This window comes from Vulpes lagopus, chromosome 8 (assembly GCF_018345385.1).
Source record: "Vulpes lagopus strain Blue_001 chromosome 8, ASM1834538v1, whole genome shotgun sequence".
Taxonomy (NCBI): domain Eukaryota; kingdom Metazoa; phylum Chordata; class Mammalia; order Carnivora; family Canidae; genus Vulpes; species Vulpes lagopus.
The window spans coordinates 32,957,890-32,972,767 of record NC_054831.1 but is presented as its reverse complement, the minus strand read 5'-3'; the positions used below and the strand labels follow the sequence as shown (position 1 = coordinate 32,972,767).

The 14,878-nt window shown below is 40.1% G+C and overlaps 1 protein-coding gene across 2 annotated transcripts in view; it reads left to right on the top strand.

The window, feature by feature from the left end:
* The window catches only part of ZMYM5 (zinc finger MYM-type containing 5), a 61,389-nt gene that overhangs the window by 46,184 nt on the left and 327 nt on the right, over positions 1 to 14,878 (top strand). The window contains exon 9 of one of the 2 annotated variants that reach the window (XM_041765678.1): positions 12,626 to 13,601. The exons of the other annotated variant lie outside the window; for it this stretch is intronic. Within the exon in view, the coding sequence (XP_041621612.1) occupies positions 12,626 to 12,687 (62 nt within the window). The 3' untranslated portion in view covers positions 12,688 to 13,601. Of the gene's footprint in view, positions 1 to 12,625; positions 13,602 to 14,878 lie in introns of those variants that run through there. 2 annotated transcript variants of the gene reach the window in all.

Here is a 14,878-nt window from a genome sequence, read left to right as displayed (position 1 = left end):
CCTGAGCTGGAATCTAGAGTTAGACGCTTAACAAGACTGAGCCACCCAGGTGCCCCTTATTTATTTTATTTATTTTAAAGATTTTATTTATTTGACACAGAGAAAACATGTGCATGTGCATATGAGAGTACAAGCAGGCGGAGTGGCAGGCAGGGAGAGGGAGAAGCAGTCTCCCCACTGAACAGGGAGCTAGATGTGGAGTTTGATCCCAGGACTCTGGGATCATGACCTGAGCTGAAGGCAGACGTTTAACTAACTGAGCCACCCAGGCACCCCTTATCTTATTTTTAATTAAGTTCTACATCTAACCTGGGACCCAGCCAGGTGTCCCTAAACGAGGGACCTATTTAAGAATAAAAAAAGAAATGGAGATCACAGTCAGTGGCCCATCAACCCGATGTCCATGACTAATGATAAAGATCTAGAACTTAGAGCACATGATTCCTACCCATGGAGACACCCAAGGGATAGCTGCTATGGGAAACAACTTGAATAATGGGAGTAGATGTGTTGAAGTACAGTATTGATTTGTCAGCAGGCTTCATGTCCACTGATTCCTCATGACTGAGTAGGGGTTGCACACACTTGCAAAAGTGTTGAACCCTTAGAATTGGGAAACTAGTAGTTCTTTGATAGACCTCAGAAAACATTCTGTTGTGGATCCGGTGGTTAAAAAAAAAAGAGAGAGAATTTTGTTTCACTTACATCACACATGGGATCCCTGGGTGACGCAGTGGTTTAACGCCTGCCTTTGGCCCAGGGCGCGATCCTGGAGACCGGGGATCGAATCCCACGTCGGGCTCCCGGTGCATGGAGCCTGCTTCTCCGTCTGCCTATGTCTCTGCCTCTCTCTCTCTCTCTCTCTCTCTCTCTATCATAAATAAATTTTAAAAAATTACATCACACTCACAAATTTAGTCAGTTAATGAAAGATTGGTATGTGCTCCTCATCTGGAGAACCCTGGAATCACCATGCTGATACAAGAAGCTACAATTACTATGAAAACAATTAGCCTAGGGATCCCTGGGTGGCACAGCGGTTTGGCGCCTGCCTTTGGCCCAGGGCACGATCCTGGAGACCCGGGATCGAATCCCACGTCGGGCTCCCGGTGCATGGAGCCTGCTTCTCTCTCTGCCTATGTCTCTGCCTCTCTCTCTCTCTCTCTCTCTCTCTGTGTGTGTGACTATCATAAAAAAATTAAAAAAAAAAAGAAAACAATTAGCCTAGGGAGGCATATGGAAAGTTTACAGACAAACGCTGTGCCATCTGATGCAGAGAATGGTCAAGGTTCCTTGGAAAGGGTGATAAGCAGACTCAATAAAGAGCAGGAGGACATATAAGAGTCTGTGAAACATAATGCATATTCAGAGGGCCAAGAAAATGGAAACACAAAAATTAAGCACGGTATCTACATGTGTTCATTATTCCCATTTTGTTTCAGAAACAACAACAAAACAAAACATACCTATAGAGAATTGAGTTTATTTATGAAAAGAATAATAGAACAAAGAATGAATGTTATATCGACCTTTTATTTTTTTTGGTAGGAAGAACTCTTTCATTCCAAGAAACATCTTTTCTTTTTTAAAGATTTAATTAATGTATTTATTAATGAGAGACAGAGAGAGGCAAAGACATAGGCAAAGGGAGAAGCAGACTCCCCATGGGGAGCCTGATGCAGGACCCGATCCCAGGACCCCAGCATCATGACCTGAGTCAAAGGCAGACGCTCAACCACTGAGCCACCCAGGTACCTAAGAAACATCTTTTCTTTACTAAACAATAAATAAGGTTATATATTTGATATACCTTCCTCAAAGCTCAAAATATTAAAGTGAAAAAAATGGCTTTCTTAGACTCTATAATCTCAGAACATTCACTTAAGTTTCTTGTGGGCTATCCTTAATTAGCTGCTAGTATAGACCAATATTTCCAACAGTTTTCTCAGAAAAACAATTACTGTTTTCAGAGATTTGGAGAATTGTTCTTAAACTTCAAGGAGCCTAAGAAAGACTTTGGGAGCTTGTTTAAACTGCAACTGTCTGATGTATGGCCCTGGATTATTCTGTACTCTTACTGTACTGTAGGGGATTCTGGTGCAGGCTGTCACCACATCACACTTTGAGAAACACTGGGCCAGGGGAACTGATTCCTTGCAACCAAATTTGGCATATGTATGCTTCCTCTTTTCTGTTTTTGCTGCTGCTTATGACAATAAAATCCTACCTGCCACTGCTGAATTTTTGTGTTCTACAAGTTCCGTAGCTATATTTTATGCATACCTAATGTATATACTGTGTGTTATTACCTTCCACTCTCTATAGGCCTTAAATTTAATTTAGGAGATGGATATTTTGAGAGAGAGAGAGGGAAGGAGGGAGAGAGCGAGAGAAAGCAAGCACATGAGCAGGCGGGAGGGGCAGGAGAGGGGGAAACAGACTCCTCACTGAGCAAGGAGCCTGACACGGTTCAATCCCAGGACCCCAAGATCATGATCTGAGCCAAAGGCAGACACTTAACAGACTGAGCCACCCAGGCACCGCAGGAGATGGATTTTTAATTACATGTGTATAACAAGTAACAACCTATTTCTATTTCATTTTAGTTTCTAAATATGAAGTGGAATATATTTTTTCCTAATTTGTGACCAAACCAACCAGTTTAGTTGTTTCAAAGAAGATCCTGTGTTTTGTAGTTTTCAACGTAGCAGTCTTTTATCTCATCAATTAAGTTTACAACTATGTATTTCATAATTTTTTAAAAAGACTTTGTTGGGATGCCTGGGTGGCTCAGCAGTTGAGCATCTGCCTTTGGCTCAGGGAGTGAACCTGGAGTACCAGGATCAAGTCCCACATTGGGCTCTCTGCATGGAGCCTGCTTCTCCCTCTGCTTGTGTCTCTGCCCCCCCACTCCCCGTGTTTCTCATGAATAAATAAATAAAATCTTAAAAAAAAAAAAAGATTTTGTTTATCCACTTGACAAAGAGCACAAGCAGGGGGAGTAACAGGCAAAGGAATAGGGAGAAGCAAGGAGCCTGAAGGAGGACTTGATCCCAGGACTCTGGGATCATGACCTAAGCCAAAGGCAGATGCTTAATCAATATAGCTGCCCAGGTGCCCTGTATTTTATAATTTTTGATGCTGGGATTGTCTTTTTAGTTCCAATATGCCAATGCTCTGAACCAAACATTTTCAGAATCCTGACTCAAAGTCCTAAAGCTAATAGGGTTGACTCACTTCACCTATCTTCTGGTTTATCCTTGAGGTAATATACCTCAGCTGCCTCTGCTCTAATTTTATTTCTTTTGTTTCCTTTCCTTTCCTTTTTCCTTTTTCCTTTCCCCTTTCCTTTTTCCTTTCTTTTCCTTTTCTTTTCTTTCCTTTGTTTTTTTTTTTTTTTTGACAGAGATAGCCAGAGAGAGAACAAGCAGGGAGGAGAGGGAGAAGCAGGCTCCCCACTGAGCAGAGGCTGAGGTGGGACTCAATCCAAGGACTCTGGGATCATGACCTGAGCCAAAGGCAGATGCATAACCAACTGAGCCACCCAGGTGCCCCTGTTCTAATCTTAGTCCTAATTAAAATAGTCCATATACACAGGTGACATTCTGGTGCTTTTCTCAATTTCTTGGCTCTTTCTATAGTGCATGTCTCTTCTTCTACCTTCCCCCTGCCAAGACAACAAGAGATCAAATCCTACAGATTTTTCCTCCATTTTTTCTTGAAATAAGCCTTTCTTCTACATTCCCACTATTCCTTTGGTCCAAGGCTAATCATGTTTTTCTTACCCTTCTGCCATAATTTCCTATACAAGATATATCTCCCTGGTATCTGTGTCTCTCCACTATTGCCCGTCCTTCACTCTACTCCTAAAAAACAAAGGCAAGCTTGTCCAGTCTTCTGCCTTAATACTTCTATTAGCTCCTGTATTAATCTGCTAGGGCTGCTATAACAAAGTACCACAGTCTAGGTGCCTTAAAGAGCACCTATTTCCTCACAGTGGTGGAGGGTAGAAGTGCAAGATCAAGCTGTCAGCAGTGTTGTTTTCTCTTTTTTTTTTTTAGTGTTGTTTTCTCTTGAGGTCTATCTCCGTGTCTTGCACGCGACTGTCTTCTTCCTTTGTCTTCACAGTCTTTTTTCTGTGTATCTGGGTCCTAACCTCACCTTCATATCATATTAGGATTCACCCTAATGACTTCATTTAAACTTAATTACCTCTTTAAAACCTCATCTCCAAATATAGTCACATTCTGAGGTACTGAGGGTTAGGACTTCAATATATGAATTTTGAGAGGACACAACAGATCTTGAGCTTAGTACAGAAGGACATTTATTGCTGGGCTCTACCAGCCACTATGAGATTCATCTTTGATTACTTCCTATCACATCCTTCACAGCCTTGCATTTCTAAACTTCTTCCTGTTTTCCTGTGGGACAGATCTTGTCATGACTCCAAGTTTTGTATAAGTTATGCCTCTAACTTACTTCTGTTTCCTCTCCTCCCTTATTTTTACTTGCTTACTTATTTGAGTGCATAACGCTGCTTTGTGTTAATTGTTAAGTTTGAGGAAATGGTGTGTGTATATATGTATATTTATGTCTATAAATAATATAAAATATATATAGATATTTATAGACATATTGTTCTAGATATATATATTTAGATATAGGTATATATCTATCTAGATCTAGAAATCTACTTTTTTTTTTTTTTTTTGTAATTCACAAGGAGATCATTGACAACATTAAAAGGCATTGGGGAGGCCCAGAGCACCCAATCTTTGTTACAACAGGCTGAGATCCATCTTCATACAGGCCATTTCTGAACAGGCAAAAGGCATGATAAAGAGGTAGTGCCAAAGATAGAGCTCTAGGATTCTAAGCAGGAGTGATTCTTCTATTATTAAGGCTGGTTTGAATTGTGATCATAACTCTCTGCAGATTCATATTGCTTTCCTTGTACTGTACTGTACTTGTGCTTTTCCTTGTACTGATCACATAATCCAATGTGATCTCTTTGTGTTCTTCCCTAAATAGCTCCATTGAACCCTTAAAAACTGGTAGGTCCTGAATCGTCTTCCTTTTATGGGTGAAGTTTTGTTTATCCAGTAAGTCACCAGCTTCACTGGTATCCTAGATTTGTATTCCCTGTATAGAATGCCTTGGAATTTTTGATGCATTGGTCTGATCAGGCCCTCAGGGAACCCCATGTAAGGAAATGTTGTTAATATTGTGGGCATGTAGAGACTTCAGCAGAGGAGCTTCTGAGATTTCAGGCCTCTGAAAGGAGTCCTGGAACAGGGCAGGTGTTATGGGCTGACAAGTGCTGGAGAATGCCAAGGCACACCCTTCCACTGGAAACCCTAGCACTGGACACCCTCCACACTGGGCTGCTGACCCCAGAGGCCCGTCACTTCAGCTTGGCCCTTCCTAGATTCTGGCTACAATGTTGATTTGTGGAGCCCCGTTAAGGCAAATTGCAGCTGGTTGGTACCAATCAAGTCACTTGGTCCTTCCTGCCCAGCCTATCTTTACCTTCTCTAGGTTCGGAGCCACTACCTCATTAGCGCCATTTGCCCAGGCCGGGAGTGGGACAGTGTTGTCTGCTGTCTCTGGACCTGAGAGCATCATTCCCTAAGGATCATAGAGAAGGCTAGGTGTTCGGGGACCTGAACAACTTAGTCACAGCCTCTGGTTGTGTCATGGACTGTGGAAATGGGTCCCTGAGCTGTGGGTTACCACTTGAGGCACCTCAGAGGCACAGGGTAGAGGGGGCTGTTAAAAGGCCAAGGGATGTGGTGGCCAGTTCCTTTGTGTTGTCCAAAGCCGCTGGGCGAAGCAAAGCCAGACAAGTGGTTCAATCTCACTTTCTCTGAGAGGCTTTTTCTGAGTCCCCAGGGCTGCAATTATTTGATTTATATCTGTATGGATTCACAGATTCTTATTTAATTCTATTGATTAGAATCCATTACTGTCAGGACGCCTGGGCGACTCAGCAGTTGAGTGCCTTTGGCTCAGGGCATGATACTGGGATCTGGAATCGAGTCCTGCATTGGGCTCCTTGCGGGGAGCCTGCTTCTCCCTCTGCCTGTGTTTCTGTCCCCACCCCCGCGTGTGTGTGTGTGTGTGTGTGTGTGTGTGTGTCTCATGAGCAAGTTTTTTTTTTTTTAAAGAAAACATTAAAAGAGTGGCACTTTGGGACACCTGGGTGGCTCAGTCCTTTAAGCTTCTGCTTTTTGATTTCAGCTCAGATCATGATCTCAGGGTCACGAGGTCGAGCCCTGCATTGGGCTCTGCGCTGGGTGTGGAGCCTGCTTAAGATTCTCTCCATCTCCCTCTGCCCTTCTACCCCCTCTGCCACTCCCCCTCTCTCTCTCAAAAAAAGAGGGGTGCTAGGGTGGCTAGTTGGTTAAGCATCCGACTCTTAATTTCATTTCACGTCATGATCTTAAGGTTATGAGATTGGGCCCCACATAGGGCTCTGTGCTCAGCGGGGAGTCTGCTTGAGATTTTCTCCCTCTCCCCACCTCTCCCCTCTAAATAGATTTGTTCAAAATAATAGTAATGATATATGCAATTACACATAAAAATATATGTTAACGTATAAATTAAATGAATGACAGCAATGATAAATGTGATGGGAAGTAAGAATCAGGATTGTTTTATTATTAGAAGTCATTCACACTACTTGTGAAGTGCAGTGTTATTTGAATGTGGTCATGGATTAGCTGTAAATGTATGCTGCAAGCTCTAGAGCAACCACTTAAAAAAGTAGAGAAATACAACTTATATGATAAAAAGGAGAGAAAAGGGATCCCTGGGTGGCGCAGCGGTTTGGCGTCTGCCTTTGGCCCAGGGCGCGATCCTGGAGACTCGGGATCGAATCCCACATCAGGCTCCCGGTGCATGGAGCCTGCTTCTCCCTCTGCCTATGTCTCTGCCTCTCTCTCTCTCTCTCTCACTGTGTGCCTATCATAAATAAATAAATAAATAAATAAATAAATAAATAAATAAATAAAAATAAAAAGGAGAGAAAATAGAATTGTAATACCCTCAATTAATCCCCCAAAGGCAGAAAAAGATTGATATACAAAAATAAGAATTAAGAGTAAGGGCAACAAATGTAAAGCGTAACAAATGTGGTAGATATAGTAGCCCAACTATACCAGTAATCACTTTGAACATCATTGATCTAAATGCACCAATTAAAAGAGATTGTTGGGATGCCTGGGTGGCTCAGTGGTTGGGTGTCTGCCTTTGGCTTGGATTGTGGTCCCAGGGTCCTAGGATTGAGTCTCACATCAGGCTCCCCATGGGGAGCCTGCTTCTCCCTCTGCCTATATCTCTGCCTCTCTCTGTGGGTATCTTATAAATAAGTAAATAAATAAAGTCTTTTTTTTTTTTTTAAGATTTTATGTATTTATTCATGAGAGACACAGAGAGAGAAAGGCAGAGACACAGGCAGAGGGAGAGGCAGGCTCCATGCAGGGAGCCCGACATGGGACTCGATCCTGGGATTCCAGGATCATGCCCTGGGCTGAAGGCAGACACTCAACTGCTGAGCCACCCAGGCATCCGATAAATAATCTTTTTTTTTTCAAGATTTTATTTATTTATTCATGAGAGACAGAGAGAGAGAGAGAGTAGAGAGAGGCAGAGACACAGGCAGAGGGAGAAGCAGGTTCCATGCAGGGAACCCGATGTGGGACTCGATCCTGGGTCTCCAGGATCACGCCCTGGGCTGAAGGCAGTGCTAAACCATTGAGCTACCTGGGCTGCCCTCAATAAATAATCTTTTTTTAAAAAAAGATTGCTTTGGCTATTTGAAGTCTTTTTTTGGTTCCATACAACTTTTAGGATTATTTATTCTAGTTTTGTGAATAATACCATTGGTATTTTAATACAGATTACATAGGATTTGTAGATTGCTTGGAGTAGTATGGACATAATAACAATTTTAATTCTTCCAATCTGTGAGCATGGTATCCCCCTCCATTTATTTCTGTCATCTTCAATTTATTTCATTAATGTCTTAGAGCTTTCGAAGTATAGATCTTTTACCCACATGGTTAAATTTATTCCCAGGTATTTTGTTCTTTTTAAGCAATATTAAGTGGGATTGTTTCCTTAATTTTTCTTTCTGCTAGTTCATTATTAATGTATAGAAACACAATAGAGGGGCGCCTGGGAAGCTTAGTTGGTTACACATCTGCTTTCAGGTCATGTTTCAGGTCAGTTCAGGTCATGATTCCGGGGTCCTGGGATCAAGTCCCACATCGAGCCCTACCTTGGACTCCCTGCTCAGTGGGGATACTGCTTCTTTCTCTCTTTCTCTCTCTCTTCCCCTCACCCCACTCATGCTCTCTCTCTCTCTCTCATATATAAATAAAATCTTAAAGAAACAAAACTAATGGATTTCTATATATTAATTTTGTATCCTGCGAATTTACTGAATTCATTTATTAATTTTCATATTTAAAAAATATTTAAGATTCTTTATTTCCTCTTTTTTTAAGATTTTATTTATTTATTCATGAGAGACACACACACAGAGAGAGAGAGATTGAGGCAGAGGCACAAGCAGAGGGAGAAGCAGGCTCCATGCAGGGAGCCCGATGTGGGACCCTGAGATCCTGATCTGAGCTGAAATCAAGAAGCAGAGGCTTTAAGGACTGAGCCACCCAGGCACCCTTAAATATTTAGGATTTTTTGCTTATAGTATGTCATCTTCAGATATTGGCAGTTTTACTTCTTCACCAATTTGAATATCTTTTTTTTCTTCTTGTGTGGTGCTTTGTCTAGATCTTTCATGGATATCTGCAATAATAGGGATGAGTGTCAGCATCCTTGTTTTATTCCTGATCTTGGAGGACATGCTTTCACCTTTTCTCTATTGGGTATGATGTCAGCTTTGGTTTATCATATATGGCCTCAATTTTTTTAAAGATTTTATTTATTTATCTGAGAGACAGAGCATGAGTAAAGGGCGTGGCAGAGGAACAAGCAGACTCCCCACTAAGCAAAGAGCCTGATATGGGGCTCAATCTCAGGACCCTGAGATCATGACCTGAATCAAAGGCAGTCTCTTAACCAACTGAGCCACCCAGACACCCCTCATAAATGTCCTCTATTATGTAGAGATATGTTCCCTCTATACTCAACTTTGTTGAGAATTTTTATCATAAATACATGTTGAATTTTGTCAAATGCTCTTTTTGCATCTACTAAGATGATCATATGATTTTTTTATACTTCATTTTGTTTATGTAGTGAATAACATTGACTGATTTTCCAATATTGACCCATCCTTGCATCCCTGGAATATATTTCACTTGATCATGGGAATGATCCTTCCCATGTATTGTTGAATTTTGTTTGCTAATATCCTAGTATGTATTGTTGAGGATTTTGCATTTTGTCCATCAGAGATATTGGCCTGTAATTTTCTTTTTTGTAGTGTCTTTGTCTGGTTTGGTATGATAGTAATGCTGGTCTTGTAGAATGAATTTGGAAGCATTTCTTCCTCTTTAATTTTTTGGAATAGTTTGAGAAGGATAAGCATTAACTCTTCTTCAAATGTTTGATAGAATTCACCAATGAAACAGTTTGATCCTGGACTTTTGTTTGTTGGGAGCTTTTCGATTACTGATTCAATTTCACCACTAGTAATCAGTCTGTTCAGATTTTGTATTTCTTCCTGATTTAGTCTTAGAAGATTGTATATTTGTAGAAATTTGTCTATTTTTCTAAATTGTCCAATTTGTTCCAAATAATTTTTTGTAGTAGTTGCCTATAATCCCTTTTATTTCCATCATGTTGGTTCTGCCTCCTCCTCTTTCGTGTCTAATTATAGTTACTTGGGTCCTTTATATTTTTCTCTTGGTGAGTTTAGTTAAAGATTTATCAATTTTAGCTTTTCAAAGAACCAGTTCTGATTAGTGCTTTTGAATATTTTCTATCTCTTTGTTAAAATTCTCGCTGAGTTCATCTACTTTTCTCCCAAGTTCAGTGAACAGCTTTATGACCATTACTTTGAACTCTTTATCAGGTAGATTGCTTACCTCTTTTTGTCTAGGTTACCTCTTTTTTCTGAGGTTTTTTGTCTTGTTATTTTGTTTGGAACATATTCCTCTGTCTCCTCACTTTGTCTGAGTCTCTGTGTTTGTTTCTATATATTAGGTAGGTCAGCTACATCCCCTGGTTTTGAAAGTAGTGGTCTTACATAGAAGGTACAGTTTCCCCCTGATTACCAGAACCAGCCAGTCCAGTGGTGTCCCCTGTATGGGTTACCTGTGCCCTACTCTTGTGATTGGGCCATGACTGCTGCAGATGTATTGGTTGGCAGGGCTGACTCTGATGCTAGGCTATGACTAGTGTGGGTGTGCTGTTGGGCCAGGTTGGCTTTCCTTCTGTGAGAGCAGGAATTGCTTTGGAGGGGTGATGTTCCCTGTTGAGGCTGTCTACTGGTTGCAGCAGAGCAAAAACTGCTTTTCAAGGGGTGAGCAGTGCTAGCATGTTAGATGTAGACAATCAGAACTGGTGTACATCAGCATGAGGTTAGCTAGGCTAAAAGAGGGCAAGAAAAATGGCACCCATCAGTCGTCCTGTTCCCAGAGAAAATTCTGCAGATCCCTGCCCCTCTGGCACATGCCTTAAGATTAGTCAGTAAGTCTTCACTTTTGGCCCAGGCCCTTTTCACACTGCTGCCTCTGTGTTGGATCTTGGAGGGAGTGAGATTATGTGCAAGATCTTTAAGAGTAGAGTCTTGGTTTCCTCTAGCCCTCTGGCTCTCCTGGAGTTAAGCCCCACTCATTTTCACAGCCAGTCATGATGGAAGCTCATCTACCTGGTTTAGATCCCCCAGGGCAGAGATTGCCCAATATGAAGCTTGAACTCTCACTCCTCAGTGATATCTCTATGCCAGTGACATCCTGTTTATAAGTTGCCATGCCAGGAATTTGGCTCCTGATTAGACAGCGTGTTTGCCCCTCCAATGCTATGGCTTTTTCTTTATGTCGTCAGCTGTGGAAGAGCTGTTCTTCTAGTCTTCAGGACATTCTCTGAGAGAATTTCTCTATATGTAGTTACAGCCTTGGTGTGTCCATGGGAAGAGGTGAGCTCAGGATCTTACTACTCTGCCATCTCCCATTTTTCTTAACATCCCATAATTATAAAGGGGACATTTCCCCCAAGAATACATACCAATCCTTAACTTTCAATATGCCTCACAATAGAGCATCAAAATACATAATGGATAGTACTGCACTGAGAGGTAGATGAATCCACAATTACAGTTGGGAACTTCAACACTTTTATCAGAAATGGATGGATCTAGCAGGCAGAAACTCAGTAAGGATAGAGTTGAACTTAACAATACCATCATTCAACTGGGTATAATTGACATCAATAGACTATTTCATCCAACAATTGCAGAATACACATTCTTCTCAAGATCACGTGGACCATGGGGCAGCTGGGTGGCTCAGTCAGTTAAGTGTCTGACTCATGATTGCAGCTCAGGTCATGTTATCAGGGATGTGAAATCAAGCCATGCATCAGGTTCTGTGCTGGGGATGGAGCCTGCTTGGGGTTCTCTTTCTTCCTCTCCTCCTGCTCCTTCCCCTTTCTAAAAGAAAGATCACACGGACCATTCACCCAGATTGATCACATTGTTGGTCATGAAATATACCTTAACAAATTTAAAAGAATAAAAATTGTATGTCTCCTCTCAGATCACAGTAGAATTAACCTAGAAATCGATAATGGGAAGATAATTGGGAATTCCTAAAGTATATGGAGATTAAATAGCATACTTCTAAATAACACTTGGGTAAAAGAAGGAATCTCAAGAGAAATTTAAAAATATTTTTAACTATGGGAAAATTAAAATGCAACTTCCCAAAATTTCTGGGATGCAGCAAAACAGTGCTTAGAGAAACATTTATAGTGTTGAATGCATAAATTTTAAAAATCTAGTATCAATCATCTAAGTTTCCATGTTAGAAAACTAGAAAGACAAAGGCAAATCCAAAATTAGCAGAAGAAAAGAAATAATAAGAATTAGAGTAGAAATCAAATAAACTGAAAAGAAGATAGTAGGGAAAATCAATAAAATCAAAACTTAGTTCACTAAAAAGATCAATCAAATCAATAAGCCTCAAAAAAAAAAATCAATAAGCCTCTAGCCAAACTAAAAGAAAAAAGAGAAAGGACACAAATTACTAATATCAGAAATGAAAGAGGGGGCATCATTACAGAGCCCATGGATATTGAAAAGATAATGAAGATATACTCTGAACCATTCTATGCCCACGTATTTGATAGCCTGATGAAATGAACTAATTCCTGGAAAGAAACCATGTGTCAAAAATCACAAACACTAATAGAAAATCTGACTAGGCCTGTATCTTTTTTATTTTTTTATTTTTTTATTTTTATTTTTTTTATTTATTTATTTTTTTATTTATTTATTTTTTTATTTTTTATTTTTTTTTATAGGCCTGTATCTTTTAAAAAATTGAATCAACAGTTAATAATCTTCCAAAACAGAAAGCAGTTGGGTTTCACTGTTGAATTCTACCAGATATTTAAGAAAGAAGTTATACCAATTTTCTATAATCTCTTTCAGAGAATAGAAGCAGAAGGAAGGAATTCTCCCTGACTCATTCTATGAGTCCTGCATTACCTTAAGTCCCAAACTAGACAAAGACATTGCAAGAGAAAAAAACCACTACAAACCAGTAAGTCCATAGGAACATAGAGGCAAACATCCTCAACAAAATATCAAATTTAATCCAACAATGTGTAAAGTGATTGGTACACCACAACCAGGTGAGTTTATCTCAGGTATGCAAAGCTGGTTCAACATTCAAAAATCAATATAATTCATCACATCAAAAGGTTAAAGAAAAATCACATGATCTTATCAATAGATGCAGAAAAAATTACAAAGTCTAACTTTCTTTTATCATAAAAACTTGTAGTAAACTAGGAATTAATGGTTACCTCCTCAACTTGATAAAGAATATCTACATGAAACCTACAGCTTTATGGTAAGAAACTCATAGCTTGGGCAGCCCTGGTGGCTCAGTGGTTTAGCGCTGCCTTCAGCCAAGGGCGTGATCCTGGAGACCCGGGATCGAGTCCCGCATTGGGCTCCCTGCATGGAGCCTGCTTCTCCCTCTGCCTACCTGTCTCTCTCTCTCTGTCTCTCATGAATAAATAAATAAAATATTAAAAAAGAGAAACTCATAGCTTTCTTGTAAGATTAGGAATAAGGCAAAGATATCCTCTCTCTTCACTGTCATTCAATGTTCTAGAAGTCTAGAAATGCAAGGTTTGGAGATTGGGAAAGAAGAAATAAAACTGTCTTGGTTTGCAGATGACATGATTGTGTATGTAGAAAATCTGAAAGAACTGACAAAAAACAAAGTTGACAAAATTATAGCAAGGTTGTAAGATACCAGGTTAATTTTCAAAACTCAACTACTTTTTTATATACCAGAATGACCAAGTGGAATTTAAAATTAAAAGTACAATACCATTTACACTAACATCCAAAACCATGAAATATTTAAGTATAAATACAACAAGTTATAAGATCTATATGAGGAAAACTACAAATTTCTGATAAATGAAATCAAAAAACCATATATATGGAGAGATATTTCATGTTCATGGATAGTAAGACAATATTATCAAGATGTCAGTTCTTTCCAATTTGTATAAATTTAATGCAACCCTAATCAAAATCCCAGCAAAATTTATTTTTGATATAGACAAACTGCTTCTTAAGTTTATTTGGAGAAGAAGAAGACCCAGAATAGCCAGCACAATGTTGAAGGAAAAGAAAGCTGGAGGACTATTGCTACCCAACTTTAAGACTTGCTATAAAGTTACACAAATCAGGACGTCTGGGTGGGTCAGTGATTGAGCATCTGCCTTTGGCTCAGGGTGTGATCCCGGAGTCCTGGGATGGAGTCCCACATCGGGGTTCCTGCATGGAGTCTGCTTCTCCCTCTGCCTATGTCTCTGCCCTTTCTCTGTGTCTCTCATGAATAAATAAAATCTTTAAAAAAAAAACACAAATCAAGACAATACTGTATTGGAGAAAGAACAGACAAATAGATCAATGAAATAGTCCAGAAGCAGACCATCATAAATATAGATCAACTAATCTTTGGCAAAGAACAAAGGCAATGCAATGGAATAAAGATTGTCTTTTCAACAAATGGTGCTAGAACAACTGGACATTCACATATTAAAAAAAGAGAGAGTGAAAATCTGTACACAAACCTCATACCCTTCCCAGAATTTAGCTCAAAATGGATCACAGACCTAAGTGTAAAACACAGAGCTTTAAAAATCTAGGAGAATAATTGAAGAAAATGTAAATGACTTTTGATTTGGTGTTGACTTTTTATTTTTATTTTATTTAAATATTTTTTATTTATTTATTCATGAGAGACAGAGACACAGGCAGAGGGAGAAGCAGGCTCCATACGGGAGCCGGACGTGGGACTCGATCCCAGGTCTCCAGGATCACACCCCGGGCTGCAGGCAGCGCCAAACCACTGTGCCACCAGGGCTGCCCTGGTGTTGACTTTTTAAATAACACCAAAGACATGATTTATGAAAGAATTGATAAGCTAAAAAAAAAAAAAAAAGAATTGATAAGCCGAACTTCATTAAAACTTAAAACCTGTGCTCTGGGCAGCCCTGGTGGCTCAGCAGTTTAGTGCCGCCTTCGGCCCAGGGTGTGATCCTGGAGACCCAGGATTGAGTCCTACGTCGGGCTCCCCGTATGGAGTCTGCTTCTCCCTCTGCCTCTCTCTCTGTCTCTCATGAATAAATAAAGTCTTTAAAAAAACCCCAAAACCTG